Source organism: Anguilla anguilla, chromosome 11 (assembly GCF_013347855.1).
Source record: "Anguilla anguilla isolate fAngAng1 chromosome 11, fAngAng1.pri, whole genome shotgun sequence".
NCBI lineage: Eukaryota > Metazoa > Chordata > Actinopteri > Anguilliformes > Anguillidae > Anguilla > Anguilla anguilla.
The window spans coordinates 36,675,176-36,699,024 of NC_049211.1; the positions used below are offsets into that span (position 1 = coordinate 36,675,176).

Below are 23,849 nucleotides of genomic sequence, written 5' to 3' on the forward strand. Positions count from 1 at the left end.
CCATAAGCATGTGTGAGTGAATGGTGTGTGTGCCCTGTGATAAATTGGCAGCCTGTCCAGGGTGTATATAACTGCAGTGACAAATTAAATTTCCACAGCATCTCTGCTCTAAGAAAGTCAAATCTTAATCTTGCCTTTGCATTCTTTGCCTCTGTCTTCTCTCTCTCTTCACCTGTGGCCAGGTCTTCACCCTGCTAAAAAATGATGACAAAACATTAAGCCTATGAGTTAATGGACACCCTGTGCAAATATAAACTAACCACTTATCATAATATCAAAGAAATGACCAGTGAAATGAATCAAATAATTTAACCCACTTTAATATCAATGTAAATAGTGCAGCATCATGTTAGGTACAATGTCTGTAGTTTACAGGTTATCTATTTTCATCTAAATATTTGGCGAGAGATATAACTGCATATTGTTTAGCAATTATTTTTTTAGAAACTACCAAAATCACTAAATGTGAAAATAAAAACTCTACACATGTGGCCAGCCCTTTGACCTTTGTTTAGGACGCAGTCATAGAGAAGTTTACTCACCTCTCCACTTCCTACACTCGTCTCCTCTCGTTCTTTAAATGTTCACAAAGTATTCAGCTCTATACATAGTGCACATACTGTGCAATTTATTAATCATCTCAACATTATTAAAATATCACAGAAATAATTAATGTCAGTTTTACATTTGTGGGCTAGTAATCTACAGTCGTTTAATTGATAATAGATATCCTTTATCAAATGAAAAAAAATCCCTTGCATCCTTATCCCTCTTGGACAAACCAGAGATCATGTTACCTATATTGAGCAAAACAAATGTATGTAAATAACTAAGTTCTGTTTGACTCTCCATTGCATTCGGCCTTATGTTCTGGGAAGTAAACATCAGTAAGTAACTTAATGTTAGCCAGTGAATCTGTTACAGTATCAGAGACAGGAGACTGTAGTGTAAGAGTAAGAGTCAGAGACAATTGTGGGGAGAAGGTAACCAGCTAGCTAAGCGGCCATCCTAACTTACTCAACATTCAACATGTTTCCAAAATGTTTTCACTACCTACAAATTTGCTAGCAAATTGTAGCCTTCCTCCTTGCACAATGCATTACTTCCGACAATATATGAACACTGTCATTAAAGGAACAAGTTGTTTACATGTTGTTACTGGCTGAAGTAAATATTGTCCAGTTGGCAGAGGACCCGTCGATATGGGAGGGGGGTGGGGGGCCGGGGGGTGTGCCTTATAGGGCCAGGCCCACCCACTCAGAATGCTGTGCCCTCCAGAAATAAATCTGATCATTTACATATAAATTCAATTATTGTATCTTTCTGATAAAAGAAGTACATGTAAAAAATAAAAGTAATTTACTAATCTAGTCTATGTTCCTTATAAATCAAGACATTAAAATAGAGAAATATGGAGTGTCTTTGATTGACAGGGGGGTTCTGTGATGCAAGCACTACTATGATTGGCTGGACAGCCATTCCAGTTAATGCCATTGAATAATAAATCTAGACATAGACACATTCTAATAATTATTAGGCGGTATGCTACCTAATTGTCAGTGCTGCACGAATCAAACATGAATCAAATACAACATCAGATCATCAAAAATAAGCAAATAACTCGTGCCACCCATTACAGTTCATCTGCCCCCCCTAAGACTGAGCGCTGGCATCATGTCTGGTTGGGGCACTTACAGGACTGGAGCATTTCTGATGATGTAATAGGCAGGAAAATTAAGAAAGCAAAGAAGCAAAAGAAGAAGACTCAGAAGCCTTCTCTGCTCTACATATAGTGCAGTCTTCTACAGTTTCCTGAGCAAGAACCAAGAGGAAAAGGGGAAAAAGCAAGAACATGAAGAAACATAAGAAGAAGAGTTAGAAGATACAGAAGAACTGGGCAGCTGTACTTAAATTCTGTGTGTTTAAAGGTCAGGGGGGACAGATTTTAGTGTCTGAGAGTGAGAGTGTGGTCATTGTGTCTGTGAGTGCAGAACAGGGTGCTGAACAGGGTACACCCTGCCAGTCTCTAATTTGGTGGGTGGCATATCTGAACAGGGTACACCCTGCCCATAAGTATGTGTGAGTGAATGGTGAGTGTGCCCTGCGATAGACTGGCGGCCTATCCAGGGTGTATTCCTGCCTCTCGCCCAATGCACGCTGGGATAGGCTCGGAACCCCCCCCCCCCCCCGACCCTGCTCAGTATGAGCGGGTATAGATAATGAATGGATGGACAACAACTTATCAATATCAGCTCATTTTTGTATTCCTATTGTAGCTTATTGGAATGACAAATTAAATTTCCACAGCATCTTTGCTCTAAAAATGTCAAATCTTAATCTTACCTTTGCACTCTTTGCCTCTGTCTCCTCTCTGTCTCCACCTGTGGCCAGGTCTTCATCCTGCTAAAAAATGATGACAAAACATTAAGCCTATGAGTTAATGGACACCCTGTGCAAATATAAACTAACCACTTATTATGATATATCACAGAAATGACCAGTGATGGTCTATCAAATAATTTAACCCACTTTAATATCAATGTAAATAGTGCAGCATCATGTTAGGTACAATGTCTGTAGTTTACAGTGTTAGGATACAGAAAGTTTGTGCTGTAGGAGACAGACAGATTTGTGTATTCCAAAACCTCACGTGCATGTGAGAGTCCGCCATTGTTTTACAAAGACAACCAATAAGACACAGTGGTAGAAATTGCAGCCTATAGGGCAACTCTGTATAACAAACAACCAATCAGAGTTCATGCTGTATTCTGCGCACAAATTTGAATATATGTAAATGTAACTGTATAAACTCCACAAACTCTAACAGTTGAATTGGACATTTTTGTGTGAATCCCTGTTGCTGGCTTTCTGTATAATAAATGCTTCCTGATTTTAAACACTAACTTCGGATCTGCTTCTACCTGGAACGACGGTCACTATTGTTCTTGGCAACATTTCTGGTTACCAACAATTTGGCGCTGCGAGCAGGGTGGATTCGTCTTCCAGAACTTCGTTGTTTTCCTGACCAAAAAAGTGAGTAAACGGGTTTTACTACCATTGGCTTGGCGAATTGGACGGCAAAACTGCGGAAGTCTGGAACGCTCCACCCAGTGGTACGATAACGTATATCTTGACCGGTGTAGAAGCGATCAGTTGTTTGTGCTTAAAAACTGTGTATTTTGGTATAACGTCTGTGTAACGTTACACGATTGTTTGTTATAAATATCAGTGCTGATGATGTGTTACCAGTGCTGCTGACTGTGATATAGGCCTGTGTATTAAGCCTATTGTGACCGGGTGTTTGTGAGTCACCCCTGCCTATGGAAAGTGTGAATCCAGGCTAAATTCTACACGTGGTTGCGTGGCCGTGGTAAGCGAGTGTGTCGCCCACAGCACAGAAGCGCAAAGCCGCATCTTTGTTTGTTCGTTTAAGGGAGAGTCAGTCAGTGACGCCCAGGGTTGAGAGACGGAGTTTCTTTCACGTGAGTATTCTGTCTCTGTTTCAGGTCGTGAGAGAGCGTGTGTGTCGCACTCCCGACCAGTTCTGTGGACATTATTGAATTTTACGTTTAATATTGGCCTCTTAGTCTTTATTGTTTCGTGTTGGTTGTCTTTAGTAACCTATTAGCCAGTAACGTGCGTTTATACAGAGAGACGTAACTTATTACCAACAAAGTATAATTCGCGAGCAAAAATGGCCCCAAACAAGGAGAATGCAAACGGGAGTATAACCACATATCTGCAGCAAAAGTATGTAAAGCAAGCAAAGGCGATGAGTAAAAATGGCTGGGACCCCGAAGGATCCACGCCGGATTCCTTAGAATGGTGGGGGAAACAAAAAAAGAATAGGACGGCTTACGGTACCATTGTACTAATTACGGAGCATATGAGGCTCATAGAGAAGTGTGACGAAATGTATAATCGGCTACAAGCACAAGATACGAAATTAGCTGGTCTGCGTAAGAAGATAGAATCTCTTGAGAACAAAGGCAACAGCTCTGACCAGAGCACAGCGCTTGCGTGCATTCCGACTGAAATAAAAGGTGTTCCATCTTTGTACCCAGATTTAAATTGTCACACTATAACTGACCCACTGTATTTTGAAAAGGAGAATAAAACGGTGCCCATGGCACCTATGGTTACTAAAATTCGCGGTAGAGGAAATGAACAACGACTGCATGTTGATCACGTTCCTTTAAGCCTGATCGAAATGAGAGCTTTATTAAAGGATTTGCCGAATCTTAATGCGCAAGACGACAATTTACCGTTTTGGCGACAACTAAATGAGCTACAGCGTAGCATGTCTCTACACCCTCTAGACATGTTTTCAGTTGTGCGTGCAAAATGTCCAGTTTCAAGCTGGAACAAAATTGAACCAGCTGATCTCCGACAGGAACCATGGGCATCTGGCCCCTGGGCGAATCATAATGAATTACAAAACGCGATTACCGGTTTCTGCGAGGCTGTAAAGACTGCTTTAGGTAAAGGTGCGCCAAAATGGCATTGTTTCACGGCAGTAGTACAAAATAGCTTGCCCTTTGCTGAATACGCCGATCGGAAGTATGAAGCATTTGAAACGCATTGTGGCTTCCCTAATCCAAATAGAGACATGGCTGTTTTTACGCAACAATTACTGGCAGAGGCTGCCCCGCATATTCAGAAGGTACTAGCAATCGGCATACACCCGGGTAATACGTTTAGTGACATTGTTTCGTGGGCCTCGCGATTAGAGGAACAGATACGGAAGAAGAGTTCAACTTTACATCCCATTGCTGCTGTTCGCTACAACTCTCTGAAGTGCGATAATTGTGGGAAAACGGGCCATAGCACGGATCGATGCAAAGGGAGGGACTATAGGAGAAGTAGGCGTAACACCCCCCCAAACAAAGAAGCAGATAAATGCTTTCGATGTGGAGAACAGGGACATCGAGCGCCACAATGTTTAGCTGCCCTACCTAAGGCGCACGCCTCCAGTGGAGAATACGCAACCTCAGACAAAGAAGCTGGGCCTATCGCGCACTGCTCCAATGACGATTACGCGCATTTGAACCGAGAACAACTTGTCGCCATGTTAAACAGTTTGAAAGCATAGGAATTACCGGCCTCCTTTTCAGTCAGTAGTATAGAAACTCAGGCTCATTACAGACCGTATCTTAGTGCGTGGGTAGGAGGCCGGCCATGCGATATGCTAATTGATACTGGCGCTTCTGTTTCTATCACTGACCTACCGCTCCCTTGTACAAAGCATTCCATTGATCTTGCTGGCATTGGGGGTAATTCTGTCCGCGCATATAAATCCTTTCCAGTACTTGTGGAATCCAATAATGCTTATTGGACACAATCATTTTTCATTTGTAGGACTGCAGAAGGTACCATCCTCGGTTCTGACGGCATGAGATTACTGAAAGCTACTGTTGCATACTCGCCTATGGCTTTATCAGTTTGTGACGCTTCTCATAAACGCAAGACATTGCCATTAGCTGCTCTTTCCCATACTGCTATAGCATCTGTTGCAACACCTATTGTCCATTCCTGGGATTTGACTAACAAGTTCCAAGCTTTATGTGCAACATTCCCTGCATGCTGGTCTGTGCACAAACTGGATTGTGGAGCTGCACCATTACCACCACTTGAGGTAACAGGGACTATGCCCTCACCTGTGAAACAATACCCGATTAAACCAGAAGCTGCTCAAGCAGTTGGCTCAATCATTCAGTCCTTGCTTTCACAGGAGGTCATTGAGCCATGTGTCTCACCCTGTAATTCTCCTGTCTGGCCTGTGCAAAAACCAGATGGCTCATGGCGCCTGACAATTGATTACAGAACGGTTAATGCTGCTGCAGACAAACTTGCTATATACACTGATTCCAGGTATGCATTTGGTGTTGTCCATGACTTTATGGTTAACTGGTCATCTCGGGGTTTCCTGACTTCATCAGGTACCCCGATAAAAAATGGGGGGGTTGTTCAGAATCTCATAACTGCCTCTAAACTACCAAACAAACTAGCAGTTGTAAAAGTGAAAGCGCACACTAAAGGACAAGATGCAATCAGCTTGGGTAACCACTGGGCAGATGAAGCTGCCAAAGCAGCAGCTTTAAATGACTCCCTGCCTACTTACAAAATTGCAGCTATTGACATGTCGGGTCCAACTAACATTGACATAGCTAAACTACAGGATGCCTGTACAAGAGCTGAAAAATGGACGTGGATTGAAAATGCATGCACTCTTAATGACGACAACATTTGGCACACACAGGACGGGAAAGTTGTTGCCCCTCAGAGCATCCTTTCATTGCTTTGTGAAGTATACCATGGCATTGCACGCAATGGAGAAAGAACAATGCGGCACAACATGTCACTTCATTGGTGGTCTCCCAAAATGACCAAGACTCTGAAAGATAAACAAAAGGAGGGGGGGCAAGAATCGCAGACATATGAACCTGGACAATGGGTTATGATAAGAGCCCCTCATCCTAGATCTTTCCAACCTCGATGGCAAGGACCACACCAGGTCTTACTAACCTCTGAGACTGCTCTTCGAGTTACAGGCATCCCGGTCTGGATCCACCAATCCCGGACCAAACCATGCCCATCACCCGAAGACCTCAAAAAGCCTGAAGAACTCCCTGCCACGGACGACTGCAGCCTTCACGAATCAGGTGCAAACGTTCCAATTTTTTTCACATACTCAACCAAATTGAGCATTCAAGTTATGCTCCCATCCAACATGCTGAATTCATTTGTAATTATAATCACAGTTTTGAGCCATGGTGGAGTAAGTGCTGTGGACAATAACATTTACATGCAATTAGTTCACATGACAGCCAAACATGCAAATAAGACTGGCTGCTATGTCTGTGGATTAATACCACATTCTGTCGCACTTGATGTTCCAATGATGTCCGTACCTATCGCCTCCAAGTATAACACTGCAGATAGCGATAGCAAAAGTGAACTTGTTACCAGACCTAAACATATATGTGATCCTGAACCCATTAACATTGCTCTGTCTCTTGGCCCATATCTGTGGTGCCTCAAACAAAATGGCTCTATTTATGTTGGAGAGACCCTGGACTGCAATACGGTTATTAACTACCATGATAAACCTGTACAAAACCACACAGCTATGGGAGTCTATTGGGTTTGTGGGAACAATGCCTATTCTGAGTTGCCTAATTCATTGTCTGGTATCTGCGCCTTAGGACATTTGGTCCCGGCCATGAGAATTACATCTATTCTACCGGACCGAGTCAGATATGAAAGATCAACTGACGTCTTTGGAACTCACCATCAGTCTGTTTGGAACAGAGCACTTGGTGCTCTCATTCCTACTTATGGGGTTATGTCCGCTCTAGATCAAATTGGCGACCTCTCCAAAGAGGTAGAGCTTTTGGCCAATAGCACGGCATTAGGTCTAGGCAAAATTTCAGAGGAATTGACAGCTGTCAGAGTGATGGCTCTACAGAACAGAGCTGCATTAGATTATATCCTCTCAGCTCAGGGTGGGACATGTAAAATAATTGGCATCGAATGCTGTTCCTATATTCCCGATAATCAGGATGACCTGAAACGTGTGATCTCAAAAATCAATAATGTTTCCCGGTCCGCACATGAAATATCACCTACAACACCTGGTTTTCTTGAATGGTTATCGAGCTATTTGGGTGACCTTGGCAAAATTGTAGTTGAATACATTTTTCTGATTATACTGGGATTAACTGTACTGGCATTGATAATTAAAGGTGTGAAATTAATTTTCGTACAGTTAATCTGTGGTAAAACTAATGAGCAAACCACACAAGTTGTTCACTATACAAAGACTCCGACAGCATACATAATATAGAACCAAGTTGTAATAACTTGGGAGTACTTGATAATGCCCTCACATGGTATTCTGTTTTCTTCCTCATATGCCGGAGAGGACACTCCCATGACACCATACCGGCGCCGAGGACACCACCCCTCCAAGACCATGTTGCTGCAAACCAGGAGTAAATTGCAAGAAATCCCACCAAGCCTTGAATCGAGCCTTCCCTACCAAACCAATGTCACTATCCATCCAGCCAGCAACAGAAGGATTTTTTTCTTTACAAGTTATGTTCTTGGAGTACATCTCGTTCACCCGTAAGGGGGACGTGAGGGAATTTTGTCTGAAGTTTTCCTAACACAGGTTTTTGACAGGTTTTCGCCCTCACCCTGAACAATGACTAAATAAATGTAACTGTAAAATTGACTTAACCATGAGATTCATGTTGTGTCAAAAGGAGGGACTGTTAGGATACAGAAAGTTTGTGCTGTAGGAGACAGACAGATTTGTGTATTCCAAAACCTCACGTGCATGTGAGAGTCCGCCATTGTTTTACAAAGACAACCAATAAGACACAGTGGTAGAAATTGCAAGCCTATAGGGCAACTCTGTATAACAAACAACCAATCAGAGTTCATGCTGTATTCTGCGCACAAATTTGAATATATGTAAATGTAACTGTATAAACTCCACAAACTCTAACAGTTGAATTGGACATTTTTGTGTGAATCCCTGTTGCTGGCTTTCTGTATAATAAATGCTTCCTGATTTTAAACACTAACTTCGGATCTGCTTCTACCTGGAACGACGGTCACTATTGTTCTTGGCAACATTTCTGGTTACCAACAACAGGTTATCTATTTTCATCTAAATATTTGGCGAGAGATATAACTGCATATTGTTTAGCAATTATTTTTTTAGAAACTACCAAAATCACTAAATGTGAAAATAAAAACTCTACACATGTGGCCAGCCCTTTGACCTTTGTTTAGGACGCGGTCATATTGAGAAGTTTACTCGCCTCTCCACTTCCTATACTCGTCTCCTCTCGTTCTTTAAATGTTCACAATGTATTCAGCCGTATACATAGTGCACATACTGTGCAATTTATTAATCATCTCAACATTATTAAAATATCACAGAAATAATTAATGTCAGTTTTACATTTGTGGGCTATTAATCTACAGTCGTTTAATTGATAATAGATATCCTTTATCAAATGAAAAAAAATCCCTTGCATCCTTATCTCTCTTGGACAAACCAGAGATCATGTTACCTATATTGAGCAAAACAAATGTATGTAAATAACTAAGTTCTGTTTGACTCTCCATTGCATTTGGGCTTATGTTCTGGGAAGTAAACATCAGTAAGTAACTTAATGTTAGCCAGTGAATCTGTTACAGTATCAGAGACAGGAGACTGTAGTGTAAGAGTAAGAGTCAGAGACAATTGTGGGGAGAAGGTAACCAGCTAGCTGAGCGGCCTTCCTAACTTACTCAACATTCAACATGTTTCCAAAATGTTTTCACTACCTAAAAGTTTGCTAGCAAATTGTAGCCTTCCTCCTTGCACAATGCATTACTTCCGACAATATATGAACACTGTCATTAAAGGAACAAGTTGTTTACATGTTGTTACTGGCTGAAGTAAATATTGTCCAGTTGGCAGAGGACCCGTCGATATGGGAGGGGGGTGGGGGGCCGGGGGGTGTGCCTTATAGGGCCAGGCCCACCCACTCAGAATGCTGTGCCCTCCAGAAATAAATCTGATCATTTACATATAAATTCAATTATTGTATCTTTCTGATAAAAAAAGTACATTTAAAAAATAAAAGTAATTTACAAACCTAGTCTATGTTCCTTATAAATCAAGACATTAAAATAGAGAAATATGGAGTGTCTTTGATTGACAGGGGGGTTCTGTGATGCAAGCACTACTATGATTGGCTGGATAGCCATTCCAGTTAATGCCATTGAATAATAAATCTAGACATAGACACATTCTATTAATTATTAGGCTGTATGCTACCTAATTGTCAGTGCTGCATGAATCAAACATGAATCAAATACAATATCAGATCATCAAAAATAAGCAAATAACTTGTGCCACCCATTACAGTTCATCTGTCCCCCCCCCTAAGACTGAGCGCTGGCATCGTGTCGGGTTGGGGCACTTACAGGACTGGAGCATTTCTGATGATGCAATAGGCAGGAAAATTAAGAAAGCAAAGAAGCGAAAGAAGAAGACTCAGAAGCCTTCTCTGCTCTGCCTATAGTGCAGTTTTCTACAGTTTCCTGAGTGAGAACCAAGAGGAAAAGGGGAAAAAGCAAGAACATGAAGAAACGTAAGAAGAAGAGTTAGAAGATACAGAAGAACTGGGCAGCTGTACTTAAATTCTGTGTGTTTAAAGGTCAGGGGGGATAGATTTTAGTGTCTGAGAGTGAGAGTGTGGTCATTGTGTCTGTGAGTGCAGAACAGGGTGCTGAACAGGGTACACCCAGCCAGTCTCTAATTTGGTGGGTGGCATATCTGAAAAGGGTACACCCTGCCAGTCTCTCACTTGGCAGGTGGCATATCTGAACAGGGTACACCCTGCCAGTCTCTAACTTGGAAGGTGGCATATCTGAACAGGGTACACCCTGCCAGCCTCTAACTTGGTGGGTGGCATATCTGAACAGGGTACACCCTGTTAGTCTCTAACTTGGTGGGTGACATACCTGAACCGGGTACAGCCTGCCAGCCTCTAACTTGGTGGATGGCATATCTGAACATGGTACACCCTGTTAGTCTCTAACCTGGTGGGTGGCATATCTGAACAGGGTACACCCTGCCAGACTCTAACTTGGTGGGTGGCATATCTAAACAGGGTACACCCTGCCAGTCTCTAACTTGGTGGGTGGCATATCTGAACAGGGTAAACCCTGCCCATAAGTATGTGTGAGTGAATGGTGAGTGTGCCCTGCGATAGACTGGCGGCCTATCCAGGGTGTATTCCTGCCTCTCGCCCAATGCACGCTGGGATAGGCTCGGCACCCCACCCCTACTCCCACCCCCCCGACCCTGCTCAGTATAAGCGGGTATAGATAATGAATGGATGGACAACAACTTATCAATATCAGCGCATTTTTGTATTCCTATTGTAGCTTATTGAAATGACAAATTAAATTTCCACAGCATCCCTGCTCTAAAAATGTCAAATCTTAATCTTACCTTTGCACTCTTTTCCTCTGTCTCCTCTCTGTCTCCACCTGTGGCCAGGTCTTCAGCCTGCTAATAAATGATGAAAAAACATTAAGCCTATGAGTTAATGGACACCCTGTGCAAATATAAACTAACCACTTATTATGATATATCACAGAAATGACCAGTGACGGTCTATCAAATAATTTAACCCACTTTAATATCAATGTAAATAGTGCAGCATCATGTTAGGTACAATGTCTGTAGTTTACAGGTTATCTATTTTCATCTAAATATTTGGCGAGAGATATAACTGCATATTGTTTAGCAATTATTTTTTTAGAAACTACCAAAATCACTAAATGTGAAAATAAAAACTCTACACATGTGGCCAGCCCTTTGACCTTTGTTTAGGACGCAGTCATATTGAGAAGTTTACTCACCTCTCCACTTCCTACACTCGTCTCCTTTCGTTCTTTAAATGTTCACAATGTATTCAGCTGTATACATAGTGCACATACTGTGCAATTTATTAATCATCTCAACCTTTATTAAAATATCACAGAAATAATTAATGTCAGTTTTACATTTGTGGGCTATTAATCTACAGTCGTTTAATTGATAATAGATATCCTTTATCAAATGAAAAAAAATCCCTTGCGTCCTTATCCCTCTTGGACAAACCAGAGATCATGATACATTTGTTTTGCTCAATATAGGTATGTAAATAACTAAGTTCTGTTTGACTCTCCATTGCATTAGGGCTTATGTTCTGGGAAGTAAACATCAGTAAGTAACTTAATGTTAGCCAGTGAATCTGTTACAGTATCAGAGACAGGAGACTGTAGTGTAAGAGTAAGAGTCAGAGACAATTGTGGGGAGAAGGTAACCAGCTAGCTAAGCGGCCATCCTAACTTACTCAACATTCAACATGTTTCCAAAATGTTTTCACTACCTAAAAGTTTGCTAGCAAATTGTAGCCTTCCTCCTTGCACAATGCATTACTTCCGACAATATATGAACACTGTCATTAAAGGAACAAGTTGTTTACATGTTGTTACTGGCTGAAGTAAATATTGTCCAGTTGGCAGAGGACCCGTCGATATGGGAGGGGGGTGGGGGGCCGGGGGGTGTGCCTTATAGGGCCAGGCCCACCCACTCAGAATGCTGTGCCCTCCAGAAATAAATCAGATCATTTACATATAAATTCAATTATTGTATCTTTCTGATAAAAAAAGTACATTTAAAAAATAAAAGTAATTTACAAACCTAGTCTATGTTCCTTATAAATCAAGACATTAAAATAGAGAAATATGGAGTGTCTTTGATTGACAGGGGGGTTCTGTGATGCAAGCACTACTATGATTGGCTGGATAGCCATTCCAGTTAATGCCATTGAATAATAAATCTAGACATAGACACATTCTATTAATTATTAGGCTGTATGCTACCTAATTGTCAGTGCTGCATGAATCAAACATGAATCAAATACAATATCAGATCATCAAAAATAAGCAAATAACTTGTGCCACCCATTACAGTTCATCTGTCCCCCCCCCTAAGACTGAGCGCTGGCATCGTGTCGGGTTGGGGCACTTACAGGACTGGAGCATTTCTGATGATGCAATAGGCAGGAAAATTAAGAAAGCAAAGAAGCGAAAGAAGAAGACTCAGAAGCCTTCTCTGCTCTGCCTATAGTGCAGTTTTCTACAGTTTCCTGAGTGAGAACCAAGAGGAAAAGGGGAAAAAGCAAGAACATGAAGAAACGTAAGAAGAAGAGTTAGAAGATACAGAAGAACTGGGCAGCTGTACTTAAATTCTGTGTGTTTAAAGGTCAGGGGGGATAGATTTTAGTGTCTGAGAGTGAGAGTGTGGTCATTGTGTCTGTGAGTGCAGAACAGGGTGCTGAACAGGGTACACCCAGCCAGTCTCTAATTTGGTGGGTGGCATATCTGAAAAGGGTACACCCTGCCAGTCTCTCACTTGGCAGGTGGCATATCTGAACAGGGTACACCCTGCCAGTCTCTAACTTGGCAGGTGGCATATCTGAACAGGGTACACCCTGCCAGCCTCTAACTTGGTGGGTGGCATATCTGAACAGGGTACACCCTGTTAGTCTCTAACTTGGTGGGTGACATACCTGAACCGGGTACAGCCTGCCAGCCTCTAACTTGGTGGATGGCATATCTGAACATGGTACACCCTGTTAGTCTCTAACCTGGTGGGTGGCATATCTGAACAGGGTACACCCTGCCAGACTCTAACTTGGTGGGTGGCATATCTAAACAGGGTACACCCTGCCAGTCTCTAACTTGGTGGGTGGCATATCTGAACAGGGTAAACCCTGCCCATAAGTATGTGTGAGTGAATGGTGAGTGTGCCCTGCGATAGACTGGCGGCCTATCCAGGGTGTATTCCTGCCTCTCGCCCAATGCACGCTGGGATAGGCTCGGCACCCCACCCCTACTCCCACCCCCCCGACCCTGCTCAGTATAAGCGGGTATAGATAATGAATGGATGGACAACAACTTATCAATATCAGCGCATTTTTGTATTCCTATTGTAGCTTATTGAAATGACAAATTAAATTTCCACAGCATCCCTGCTCTAAAAATGTCAAATCTTAATCTTACCTTTGCACTCTTTTCCTCTGTCTCCTCTCTGTCTCCACCTGTGGCCAGGTCTTCAGCCTGCTAATAAATGATGAAAAAACATTAAGCCTATGAGTTAATGGACACCCTGTGCAAATATAAACTAACCACTTATTATGATATATCACAGAAATGACCAGTGACGGTCTATCAAATAATTTAACCCACTTTAATATCAATGTAAATAGTGCAGCATCATGTTAGGTACAATGTCTGTAGTTTACAGGTTATCTATTTTCATCTAAATATTTGGCGAGAGATATAACTGCATATTGTTTAGCAATTATTTTTTTAGAAACTACCAAAATCACTAAATGTGAAAATAAAAACTCTACACATGTGGCCAGCCCTTTGACCTTTGTTTAGGACGCAGTCATATTGAGAAGTTTACTCACCTCTCCACTTCCTACACTCGTCTCCTTTTGTTCTTTAAATGTTCACAATGTATTCAGCTGTATACATAGTGCACATACTGTGCAATTTATTAATCATCTCAACATTATTAAAATATCACAGAAATAATTAATGTCAGTTTTACATTTGTGGGCTATTAATCTACAGTCGTTTAATTGATAATAGATATCCTTTATCAAATGAAAAAAAATCCCTTGCGTCCTTATCCCTCTTGGACAAACCAGAGATCATGATACATTTGTTTTGCTCAATATAGGTATGTAAATAACTAAGTTCTGTTTGACTCTCCATTGCATTAGGGCTTATGTTCTGGGAAGTAAACATCAGTAAGTAACTTAATGTTAGCCAGTGAATCTGTTACAGTATCAGAGACAGGAGACTGTAGTGTAAGAGTAAGAGTCAGAGACAATTGTGGGGAGAAGGTAACCAGCTAGCTAAGCGGCCATCCTAACTTACTCAACATTCAACATGTTTCCAAAATGTTTTCACTACCTAAAAGTTTGCTAGCAAATTGTAGCCTTCCTCCTTGCACAATGCATTACTTCCGACAATATATGAACACTGTCATTAAAGGAACAAGTTGTTTACATGTTGTTACTGGCTGAAGTAAATATTGTCCAGTTGGCAGAGGACCCGTCGATATGGGAGGGGGGTGGGGGGCCGGGGGGTGTGCCTTATAGGGCCAGGCCCACCCACTCAGAATGCTGTGCCCTCCAGAAATAAATCTGATCATTTACATATAAATTCAATTATTGTATCTTTCTGATAAAAGAAGTACATTTAAAAAATAAAAGTAATTTACTAATCTAGTCTATGTTCCTTATAAATCAAGACATTAAAATAGAGAAATATGGATTGTCTTTGATTGACAGGGGGGTTCTGTGATGCAAGCACTACTATGATTGGCTGGACAGCCATTCCAGTTAATGCCATTGAATAATAAATCTAGACATAGACACATTCTAATAATTATTAGGCTGTATGCTACCTAATTGTCAGTGCTGCACGAATAAAATACAACATCAGATTATCAAAAATATGCAAATAACTTGTGCCACCCATTACAGTTCATCTGCCCCCCCTAAGACTGAGCGCTGGCCTCGTGTCTGGTGGGGGTACTTACAGGACTGGAGCATATCTGATGATGTAATAGGCAGGAAAATTAAGAAAGCAAAGAAGCAAAAGAAGAAGACTCAGAAGCCTTCTCTGCTCTATAGTGCAGTTTTCTACAGTTTCCTGAGTGAGAACCAAGAGGAAAAGGGGAAAAAGCAAGAACATGAAGAAACGTAAGAAGAAGAGTTAGAAGATACAGGGAGAACTGGGCAGCTGTGCTTAAATTCTGTGTGTTTAAAGGTCAGGGGGGACAGATTTTAGTGTCTGAGAGTGAGAGTGTGGTCATTGTGTCTGTGAGTGCAGAACAGGGTGCTGAACAGGGTACACCCAGCCAGTCTCTAATTTGGTGGGTGGCATATCTGAACAGGGTACACCCTGCCAGTCTCTCACTTGGCAGGTGGCATATCTGAACAGGGTACACCCTGCCAGTCTCTAACTTGGCAGGTGGCATATCTGAACAGGGTACACCCTGCCAGCCTCTAACTTGGTGGGTGGCATATCTGAACAGGGTACACCCTGTTAGTCTCTAACTTGGTGGGTGGCATATCTAAACAGGGTACACCCTGCCCATAAGTATGTGTGAGTGAATGGTGAGTGTGCCCTGCGATAGACTGGCGGCCTATCCAGGGTGTATTCCTGCCTCTCGCCCAATGCACGCTGGGATAGGCTCAGCACCCCGCCCCCCACCCCCCCCGACCCTGCTCAGTATAAGCGGGTATTGATAATGAATGGATGGACAACAACTTATCAATATCAGCGCATTTTTGTATTCCTATTGTAGCTTATTGAAATGACAAATTAAATTTCCACAGCATCCCTGCTCTAAAAATGTCAAATCTTAATCTTACCTTTGCACTCTTTTCCTCTGTCTCCTCTCTGTCTCCACCTGTGGCCAGGTCTTCAGCCTGCTAATAAATGATGAAAAAACATTAAGCCTATGAGTTAATGGACACCCTGTGCAAATATAAACTAACCACTTATTATGATATATCACAGTAATGACCAGTGACGGTCTATCAAATAATTTAACCCACTTTAATATCAATGTAAATAGTGCAGCATCATGTTAGGTACAATGTCTGTAGTTTACAGGTTATCTATTTTCATCTAAATATTTGGCGAGAGATATAACTGCATATTGTTTAGCAATTATTTTTTTAGAAACTACCAAAATCACTAAATGTGAAAATAAAAACTCTACACATGTGGCCAGCCCTTTGACCTTTGTTTAGGACGCAGTCATATTGAGAAGTTTACTCACCTCTCCACTTCCTACACTCGTCTCCTTTCGTTCTTTAAATGTTCACAATGTATTCAGCTGTATACATAGTGCACATACTGTGCAATTTATTAATCATCTCAACCTTTATTAAAATATCACAGAAATAATTAATGTCAGTTTTACATTTGTGGGCTATTAATCTACAGTCGTTTAATTGATAATAGATATCCATTATCAAATGAAAAAAAATCCCTTGCGTCCTTATCCCTCTTGGACAAACCAGAGATCATGATACATTGTTTTGCTCAATATAGGTATGTAAATAACTAAGTTCTGTTTGACTCTCCATTGCATTAGGGCTTATGTTCTGGGAAGTAAACATCAGTAAGTAACTTAATGTTAGCCAGTGAATCTGTTACAGTATCAGAGACAGGAGACTGTAGTGTAAGAGTAAGAGTCAGAGACAATTGTGGGGAGAAGGTAACCAGCTAGCTAAGCGGCCATCCTAACTTACTCAACATTCAACATGTTTCCAAAATGTTTTCACTACCTAAAAGTTTGCTAGCAAATTGTAGCCTTCCTCCTTGCACAATGCATTACTTCCGACAATATATGAACACTGTCATTAAAGGAACAAGTTGTTTACATGTTGTTACTGGCTGAAGTAAATATTGTCCAGTTGGCAGAGGACCCGTCGATATGGGAGGGGGGTGGGGGGCCGGGGGGTGTGCCTTATAGGGCCAGGCCCACCCACTCAGAATGCTGTGCCCTCCAGAAATAAATCAGATCATTTACATATAAATTCAATTATTGTATCTTTCTGATAAAAAAAGTACATTTAAAAAATAAAAGTAATTTACAAACCTAGTCTATGTTCCTTATAAATCAAGACATTAAAATAGAGAAATATGGAGTGTCTTTGATTGACAGGGGGGTTCTGTGATGCAAGCACTACTATGATTGGCTGGATAGCCATTCCAGTTAATGCCATTGAATAATAAATCTAGACATAGACACATTCTAATAATTATTAGGCTGTATGCTACCTAATTGTCAGTGCTGCATGAATCAAACATGAATCAAATACAATATCAGATCATCAAAAATAAGCAAATAACTTGTGCCACCCATTACAGTTCATCTGTCCCCCCCCCTAAGACTGAGCGCTGGCATCGTGTCGGGTTGGGGCACTTACAGGACTGGAGCATTTCTGATGATGCAATAGGCAGGAAAATTAAGAAAGCAAAGAAGCGAAAGAAGAAGACTCAGAAGCCTTCTCTGCTCTGCCTATAGTGCAGTTTTCTACAGTTTCCTGAGTGAGAACCAAGAGGAAAAGGGGAAAAAGCAAGAACATGAAGAAACGTAAGAAGAAGAGTTAGAAGATACAGAAGAACTGGGCAGCTGTACTTAAATTCTGTGTGTTTAAAGGTCAGGGGGGATAGATTTTAGTGTCTGAGAGTGAGAGTGTGGTCATTGTGTCTGTGAGTGCAGAACAGGGTGCTGAACAGGGTACACCCAGCCAGTCTCTAATTTGGTGGGTGGCATATCTGAAAAGGGTACACCCTGCCAGTCTCTCACTTGGCAGGTGGCATATCTGAACAGGGTACACCCTGCCAGTCTCTAACTTGGCAGGTGGCATATCTGAACAGGGTACACCCTGCCAGCCTCTAACTTGGTGGGTGGCATATCTGAACAGGGTACACCCTGTTAGTCTCTAACTTGGTGGGTGACATACCTGAACCGGGTACAGCCTGCCAGCCTCTAACTTGGTGGATGGCATATCTGAACATGGTACACCCTGTTAGTCTCTAACCTGGTGGGTGGCATATCTGAACAGGGTACACCCTGCCAGACTCTAACTTGGTGGGTGGCATATCTAAACAGGGTACACCCTGCCAGTCTCTAACTTGGTGGGTGGCATATCTGAACAGGGTAAACCCTGCCCATAAGTATGTGTGAGTGAATGGTGAGTGTGCCCTGCGATAGACTGGCGGCCTATCCAGGGTGTATTCCTGCCTCTCGCCCAATGCACGCTGGGATAGGCTCGGCACCCCACCCCTACTCCCACCCCCCCGACCCTGCTCAGTATAAGCGGGTATAGATAATGAATGGATGGACAACAACTTATCAATATCAGCGCATTTTTGTATTCCTATTGTAGCTTATTGAAATGACAAATTAAATTTCCACAGCATCCCTGCTCTAAAAATGTCAAATCTTAATCTTACCTTTGCACTCTTTTCCTCTGTCTCCTCTCTGTCTCCACCTGTGGCCAGGTCTTCAGCCTGCTAATAAATGATGAAAAAACATTAAGCCTATGAGTAAATGGACACCCTGTGCAAATATAAACTAACCACTTATTATGATATATCACAGAAATGACCAGTGACGGTCTATCAAATAATTTAACCCACTTTAATATCAATGTAAATAGTGCAGCATCATGTTAGGTACAATGTCTGTAGTTTACAGGTTATCTATTTTCATCTAAATATTTGGCGAGAGATATAACTGCATATTGTTTAGCAATTATTTTTTTAGAAACTACCAAAATCACTAAATGTGAAAATAAAAACTCTACACATGTGGCCAGCCCTTTGACCTTTGTTTAGGACGCAGTCATATTGAGAAGTTTACTCACCTCTCCACTTCCTACACTCGTCTCCTTTCGTTCTTTAAATGTTCACAATGTATTCAGCTGTATACATAGTGCACATACTGTGCAATTTATTAATCATCTCAACATTATTAAAATATCACAGAAATAATTAATGTCAGTTTTACATTTGTGGGCTATTAATCTACAGTCGTTTAATTGATAATAGATATCCTTTATCAAATGAAAAAAAATCCCTTGCGTCCTTATCCCTCTTGGACAAACCAGAGATCATGATTACATTTGTTTTGCTCAATATAGGTATGTAAATAACTAAGTTCTGTTTGACTCTCCATTGCATTAGGGCTTATGTTCTGGGAAGTAAACATCAGTAAGTAACTTAATGTTAGCCAGTGAATCTGTTACAGTATCAGAGACAGGAGACTGTAGTGTAAGAGTAAGAGTCAGAGACAATTGTGGGGAGAAGGTAACCAGCTAGCTAAGCGGCCATCCTAACTTACTCAACATTCAACATGTTTCCAAAATGTTTTCACTACCTAAAAGTTTGCTAGCAAATTGTAGCCTTCCTCCTTGCACAATGCATTACTTCCGACAATATATGAACACTGTCATTAAAGGAACAAGTTGTTTACATGTTGTTACTGGCTGAAGTAAATATTGTCCAGTTGGCAGAGGACCCGTCGATATGGGAGGGGGGTGGGGGGCCGGGGGGTGTGCCTTATAGGGCCAGGCCCACCCACTCAGAATGCTGTGCCCTCCAGAAATAAATCTGATCATTTACATATAAATTCAATTATTGTATCTTTCTGATAAAAGAAGTACATTTAAAAAATAAAAGTAATTTACTAATCTAGTCTATGTTCCTTATAAATCAAGACATTAAAATAGAGAAATATGGATTGTCTTTGATTGACAGGGGGGTTCTGTGATGCAAGCACTACTATGATTGGCTGGACAGCCATTCCAGTTAATGCCATTGAATAATAAATCTAGACATAGACACATTCTAATAATTATTAGGCTGTATGCTACCTAATTGTCAGTGCTGCACGAATAAAATACAACATCAGATTATCAAAAATATGCAAATAACTTGTGCCACCCATTACAGTTCATCTGCCCCCCCTAAGACTGAGCGCTGGCCTCGTGTCTGGTGGGGGTACTTACAGGACTGGAGCATATCTGATGATGTAATAGGCAGGAAAATTAAGAAAGCAAAGAAGCAAAAGAAGAAGACTCAGAAGCCTTCTCTGCTCTATAGTGCAGTTTTCTACAGTTTCCTGAGTGAGAACCAAGAGGAAAAGGGGAAAAAGCAAGAACATGAAGAAACGTAAGAAGAAGAGTTAGAAGATACAGGGAGAACTGGGCAGCTGTGCTTAAATTCTGTGTGTTTAAAGGTCAGGGGGGACAGATTTTAGTGTCTGAGAGTGAGAGTGTGGTCATTGTGTCTGTGAGTGCAGAACAGGGTGCTGAACAGGGTACACCCAGCCAGTCTCTAATTTGGTGGGTGGCATATCTGAACAGGGTACACCCTGCCAGTCTCTCACTTGGCAGGTGGCATATCTGAACAGGGTACACCCTGCCAGTCTCTAACTTGGCAGGTGGCATATCTGAACAGGGTACACCCTGCCAGCCTCTAACTTGGTGGGTGGCATATCTGAACAGGGTACACCCTGTTAGTCTCTAACTTGGTGGGTGGCATATCTAAACAGGGTACACCCTGCCCATAAGTATGTGTGAGTGAATGGTGAGTGTGCCCTGCGATAGACTGGCGGCCTATCCAGGGTGTATTCCTGCCTCTCGCCCAATGCACGCTGGGATAGGCTCAGCACCCCGCCCCCCACCCCCCCCGACCCTGCTCAGTATAAGCGGGTATTGATAATGAATGGATGGACAACAACTTATCAATATCAGCGCATTTTTGTATTCCTATTGTAGCTTATTGAAATGACAAATTAAATTTCCACAGCATCCCTGCTCTAAAAATGTCAAATCTTAATCTTACCTTTGCACTCTTTTCCTCTGTCTCCTCTCTGTCTCCACCTGTGGCCAGGTCTTCAGCCTGCTAATAAATGATGAAAAAACATTAAGCCTATGAGTTAAATGGACACCCTGTGCAAATATAAACTAACCACTTATTATGATATATCACAGAAATGACCAGTGACGGTCTATCAAATAATTTAACCCACTTTAATATCAATGTAAATAGTGCAGCATCATGTTAGGTACAATGTCTGTAGTTTACAGGTTATCTATTTTCATCTAAATATTTGGCGAGAGATATAACTGCATATTGTTTAGCAATTATTTTTTTAGAAACGACCAAAATCACTAAATGTGAAAATAAAAACTCTACACATGTGGCCAGCCCTTTGACCTTTGTTTAGGACGCAGTCATATTGAGAAGTTTACTCACCTCTCCACTTCCTACACTCGTCTCCTCTCGTTCTTTAAATGTTCACAATGTATTCAGCTCTATACATAGTGCACATACTGTGCAATTTATTAATCATCTCAACCTTTATTAAAATATCACAGAAATAATTAATGTCAGTTTTACATTTGTGGGCTATTAATCTACAGTCATTTAATTGATAATAGATATCCTTTATCAAATGAAAAAAAATCCCTTGCGTCCTTATCCCTCTTGGACAAACCAGAGATCATGTTACCTATATTGAGCAAAACAAATGTATGTAAATAACTAAGTTCTGTTTGACTCTCCATTGCATTCGGGCTTATGTTCTGGGAAGTAAACATCAGTAAGTAACTTAATGTTAGCCAGTGAATCTGTTACAGTATCAGAGACAGGAGACTGTAGTGTAAGAGTAAGAGTCAGAGACAATTGTGGGGAGAAGGTAACCAGCTAGCTAAGCGGCCATCCTAACTTACTCAACATTCAACATGTTTCCAAAATGTTTTCACTACCTAAAAGTTTGCTAGCAAATTGTAGCCTTCCTCCTTGCACAATGCATTACTTCCGACAATATATGAACACTGTCATTAAAGGAACAAGTTGTTTACATGTTGTTACTGGCTGAAGTAAATATTGTCCAGTTGGCAGAGGACCCGTCGATATGGGAGGGGGGTGGGGGGCCGGGGGGTGTGCCTTATAGGGCCAGGCCCACCCACTCAGAATGCTGTGCCCTCCAGAAATAAATCAGATCATTTACATATAAATTCAATTATTGTATCTTTCTGATAAAAGAAGTACATTTAAAAAATAAAAGTAATTTACTAATCTAGTCTATGTTCCTTATAAATCAAGACATTAAAATAGAGAAATATGGATTGTCTTTGATTGACAGGGGGGTTCTGTGATGCAAGCACTACTATGATTGGCTGGACAGCCATTCCAGTTAATGCCATTGAATAATAAATCTAGACATAGACACATTCTAATAATTATTAGGCTGTATGCTACCTAATTGTCAGTGCTGCACGAATAAAATACAACATCAGATTATCAAAAATATGCAAATAACTTGTGCCACCCATTACAGTTCATCTGCCCCCCCTAAGACTGAGCGCTGGCCTCGTGTCTGGTGGGGGTACTTACAGGACTGGAGCATATCTGATGATGTAATAGGCAGGAAAATTAAGAAAGCAAAGAAGCAAAAGAAGAAGACTCAGAAGCCTTCTCTGCTCTATAGTGCAGTTTTCTACAGTTTCCTGAGTGAGAACCAAGAGGAAAAGGGGAAAAAGCAAGAACATGAAGAAACGTAAGAAGAAGAGTTAGAAGATACAGGGAGAACTGGGCAGCTGTGCTTAAATTCTGTGTGTTTAAAGGTCAGGGGGGACAGATTTTAGTGTCTGAGAGTGAGAGTGTGGTCATTGTGTCTGTGAGTGCAGAACAGGGTGCTGAACAGGGTACACCCAGCCAGTCTCTAATTTGGTGGGTGGCATATCTGAACAGGGTACACCCTGCCAGTCTCTCACTTGGCAGGTGGCATATCTGAACAGGGTACACCCTGCCAGTCTCTAACTTGGCAGGTGGCATATCTGAACAGGGTACACCCTGCCAGCCTCTAACTTGGTGGGTGGCATATCTGAACAGGGTACACCCTGTTAGTCTCTAACTTGGTGGGTGGCATATCTAAACAGGGTACACCCTGCCCATAAGTATGTGTGAGTGAATGGTGAGTGTGCCCTGCGATAGACTGGCGGCCTATCCAGGGTGTATTCCTGCCTCTCGCCCAATGCACGCTGGGATAGGCTCAGCACCCCGCCCCCCACCCCCCCCGACCCTGCTCAGTATAAGCGGGTATTGATAATGAATGGATGGACAACAACTTATCAATATCAGCGCATTTTTGTATTCCTATTGTAGCTTATTGAAATGACAAATTAAATTTCCACAGCATCCCTGCTCTAAAAATGTCAAATCTTAATCTTACCTTTGCACTCTTTTCCTCTGTCTCCTCTCTGTCTCCACCTGTGGCCAGGTCTTCAGCCTGCTAATAAATGATGAAAAAACATTAAGCCTATGAGTAAATGGACACCCTGTGCAAATATAAACTAACCACTTATTATGATATATCACAGAAATGACCAGTGACGGTCTATCAAATAATTTAACCCACTTTAATATCAATGTAAATAGTGCAGCATCATGTTAGATACAATGTCTGTAGTTTACAGGTTATCTATTTTCATCTAAATATTTGGCGAGAGATATAACTGCATATTGTTTAGCAATTATTTTTTTAGAAACTACCAAAATCACTAAATGTGAAAATAAAAACTCTACACATGTGGCCAGCCCTTTGACCTTTGTTTAGGACGCAGTCATATTGAGAAGTTTACTCACCTCTCCACTTCCTACACTCGTCTCCTCTC

The 23,849-nt window shown here is 41.5% G+C and overlaps 2 protein-coding genes and 1 long non-coding RNA gene across 8 annotated transcripts in view; 2 read left to right on the plus strand and 1 right to left on the minus strand.

Annotated features, from left to right (window-relative positions):
* LOC118207918 (vicilin-like seed storage protein At2g18540) overlaps positions 1–23,849 on the minus strand; it is a 197,150-nt gene that overhangs the window by 101,533 nt on the left and 71,768 nt on the right. For 3 of the 4 annotated variants that reach the window (XM_035382122.1, XM_035382121.1, XM_035382120.1), the window contains 8 exons: positions 23,408–23,467; positions 21,013–21,072; positions 18,619–18,678; positions 16,017–16,076; positions 13,624–13,683; positions 11,021–11,080; positions 2,344–2,403; positions 53–194 (listed from right to left, as the gene is read on the minus strand). In XM_035382122.1, coding sequence (XP_035238013.1) covers positions 125–194; positions 2,344–2,403; positions 11,021–11,080; positions 13,624–13,683; positions 16,017–16,076; positions 18,619–18,678; positions 21,013–21,072; positions 23,408–23,467 — 490 coding nt within the window. In that variant the 3' untranslated portion in view covers positions 53–124. Of the gene's footprint in view, positions 1–52; positions 195–2,343; positions 2,404–11,020; positions 11,081–13,623; positions 13,684–16,016; positions 16,077–18,618; positions 18,679–21,012; positions 21,073–23,407; positions 23,468–23,849 lie in introns of those variants that run through there. The other variant, XM_035382119.1, reaches the window with a different exon arrangement.
* Positions 113–11,848, plus strand: LOC118207920. Its single transcript, XR_004761484.1, has 3 exons — positions 113–375; positions 8,663–9,106; positions 11,710–11,848. It is a non-coding gene; the product is annotated as an uncharacterized LOC118207920 (long non-coding RNA).
* On the plus strand, positions 3,184–8,061 carry LOC118207917 (syncytin-1-like). Of its 3 annotated transcripts, XM_035382117.1 has the most exons (3): positions 3,184–3,370; positions 5,359–5,635; positions 6,392–8,061. In XM_035382117.1, exons 2-3 carry the CDS (start codon positions 5,393–5,395, stop codon positions 7,844–7,846), a joined length of 1,698 nt encoding a protein of 565 aa, XP_035238008.1. In that variant the 5' UTR covers positions 3,184–3,370; positions 5,359–5,392; the 3' UTR covers positions 7,847–8,061. The 3 variants fall into 3 exon arrangements, with proteins under 3 accessions (XP_035238008.1, XP_035238009.1, XP_035238007.1); XM_035382118.1 differs by lacking the exon at positions 3,184–3,370 and having other exon boundaries at positions 3,513–5,635; positions 6,392–7,942; XM_035382116.1 differs by lacking the exon at positions 3,184–3,370 and having other exon boundaries at positions 3,553–5,635.

Bases quoted from the DNA above. Each gene is read 5' to 3' on its own strand.
- LOC118207917 (XM_035382116.1), top strand. From the start codon at position 5,186: ATGCTAATTGATACTGGCGCTTCTGTTTCTATCACTGACCTACCGCTC. The intron at 5,636-6,391 runs GTAACAGGGACT...AAAATGACCAAG, and splicing joins CACCATTACCACCACTTGAG to ACTCTGAAAGATAAACAAAA.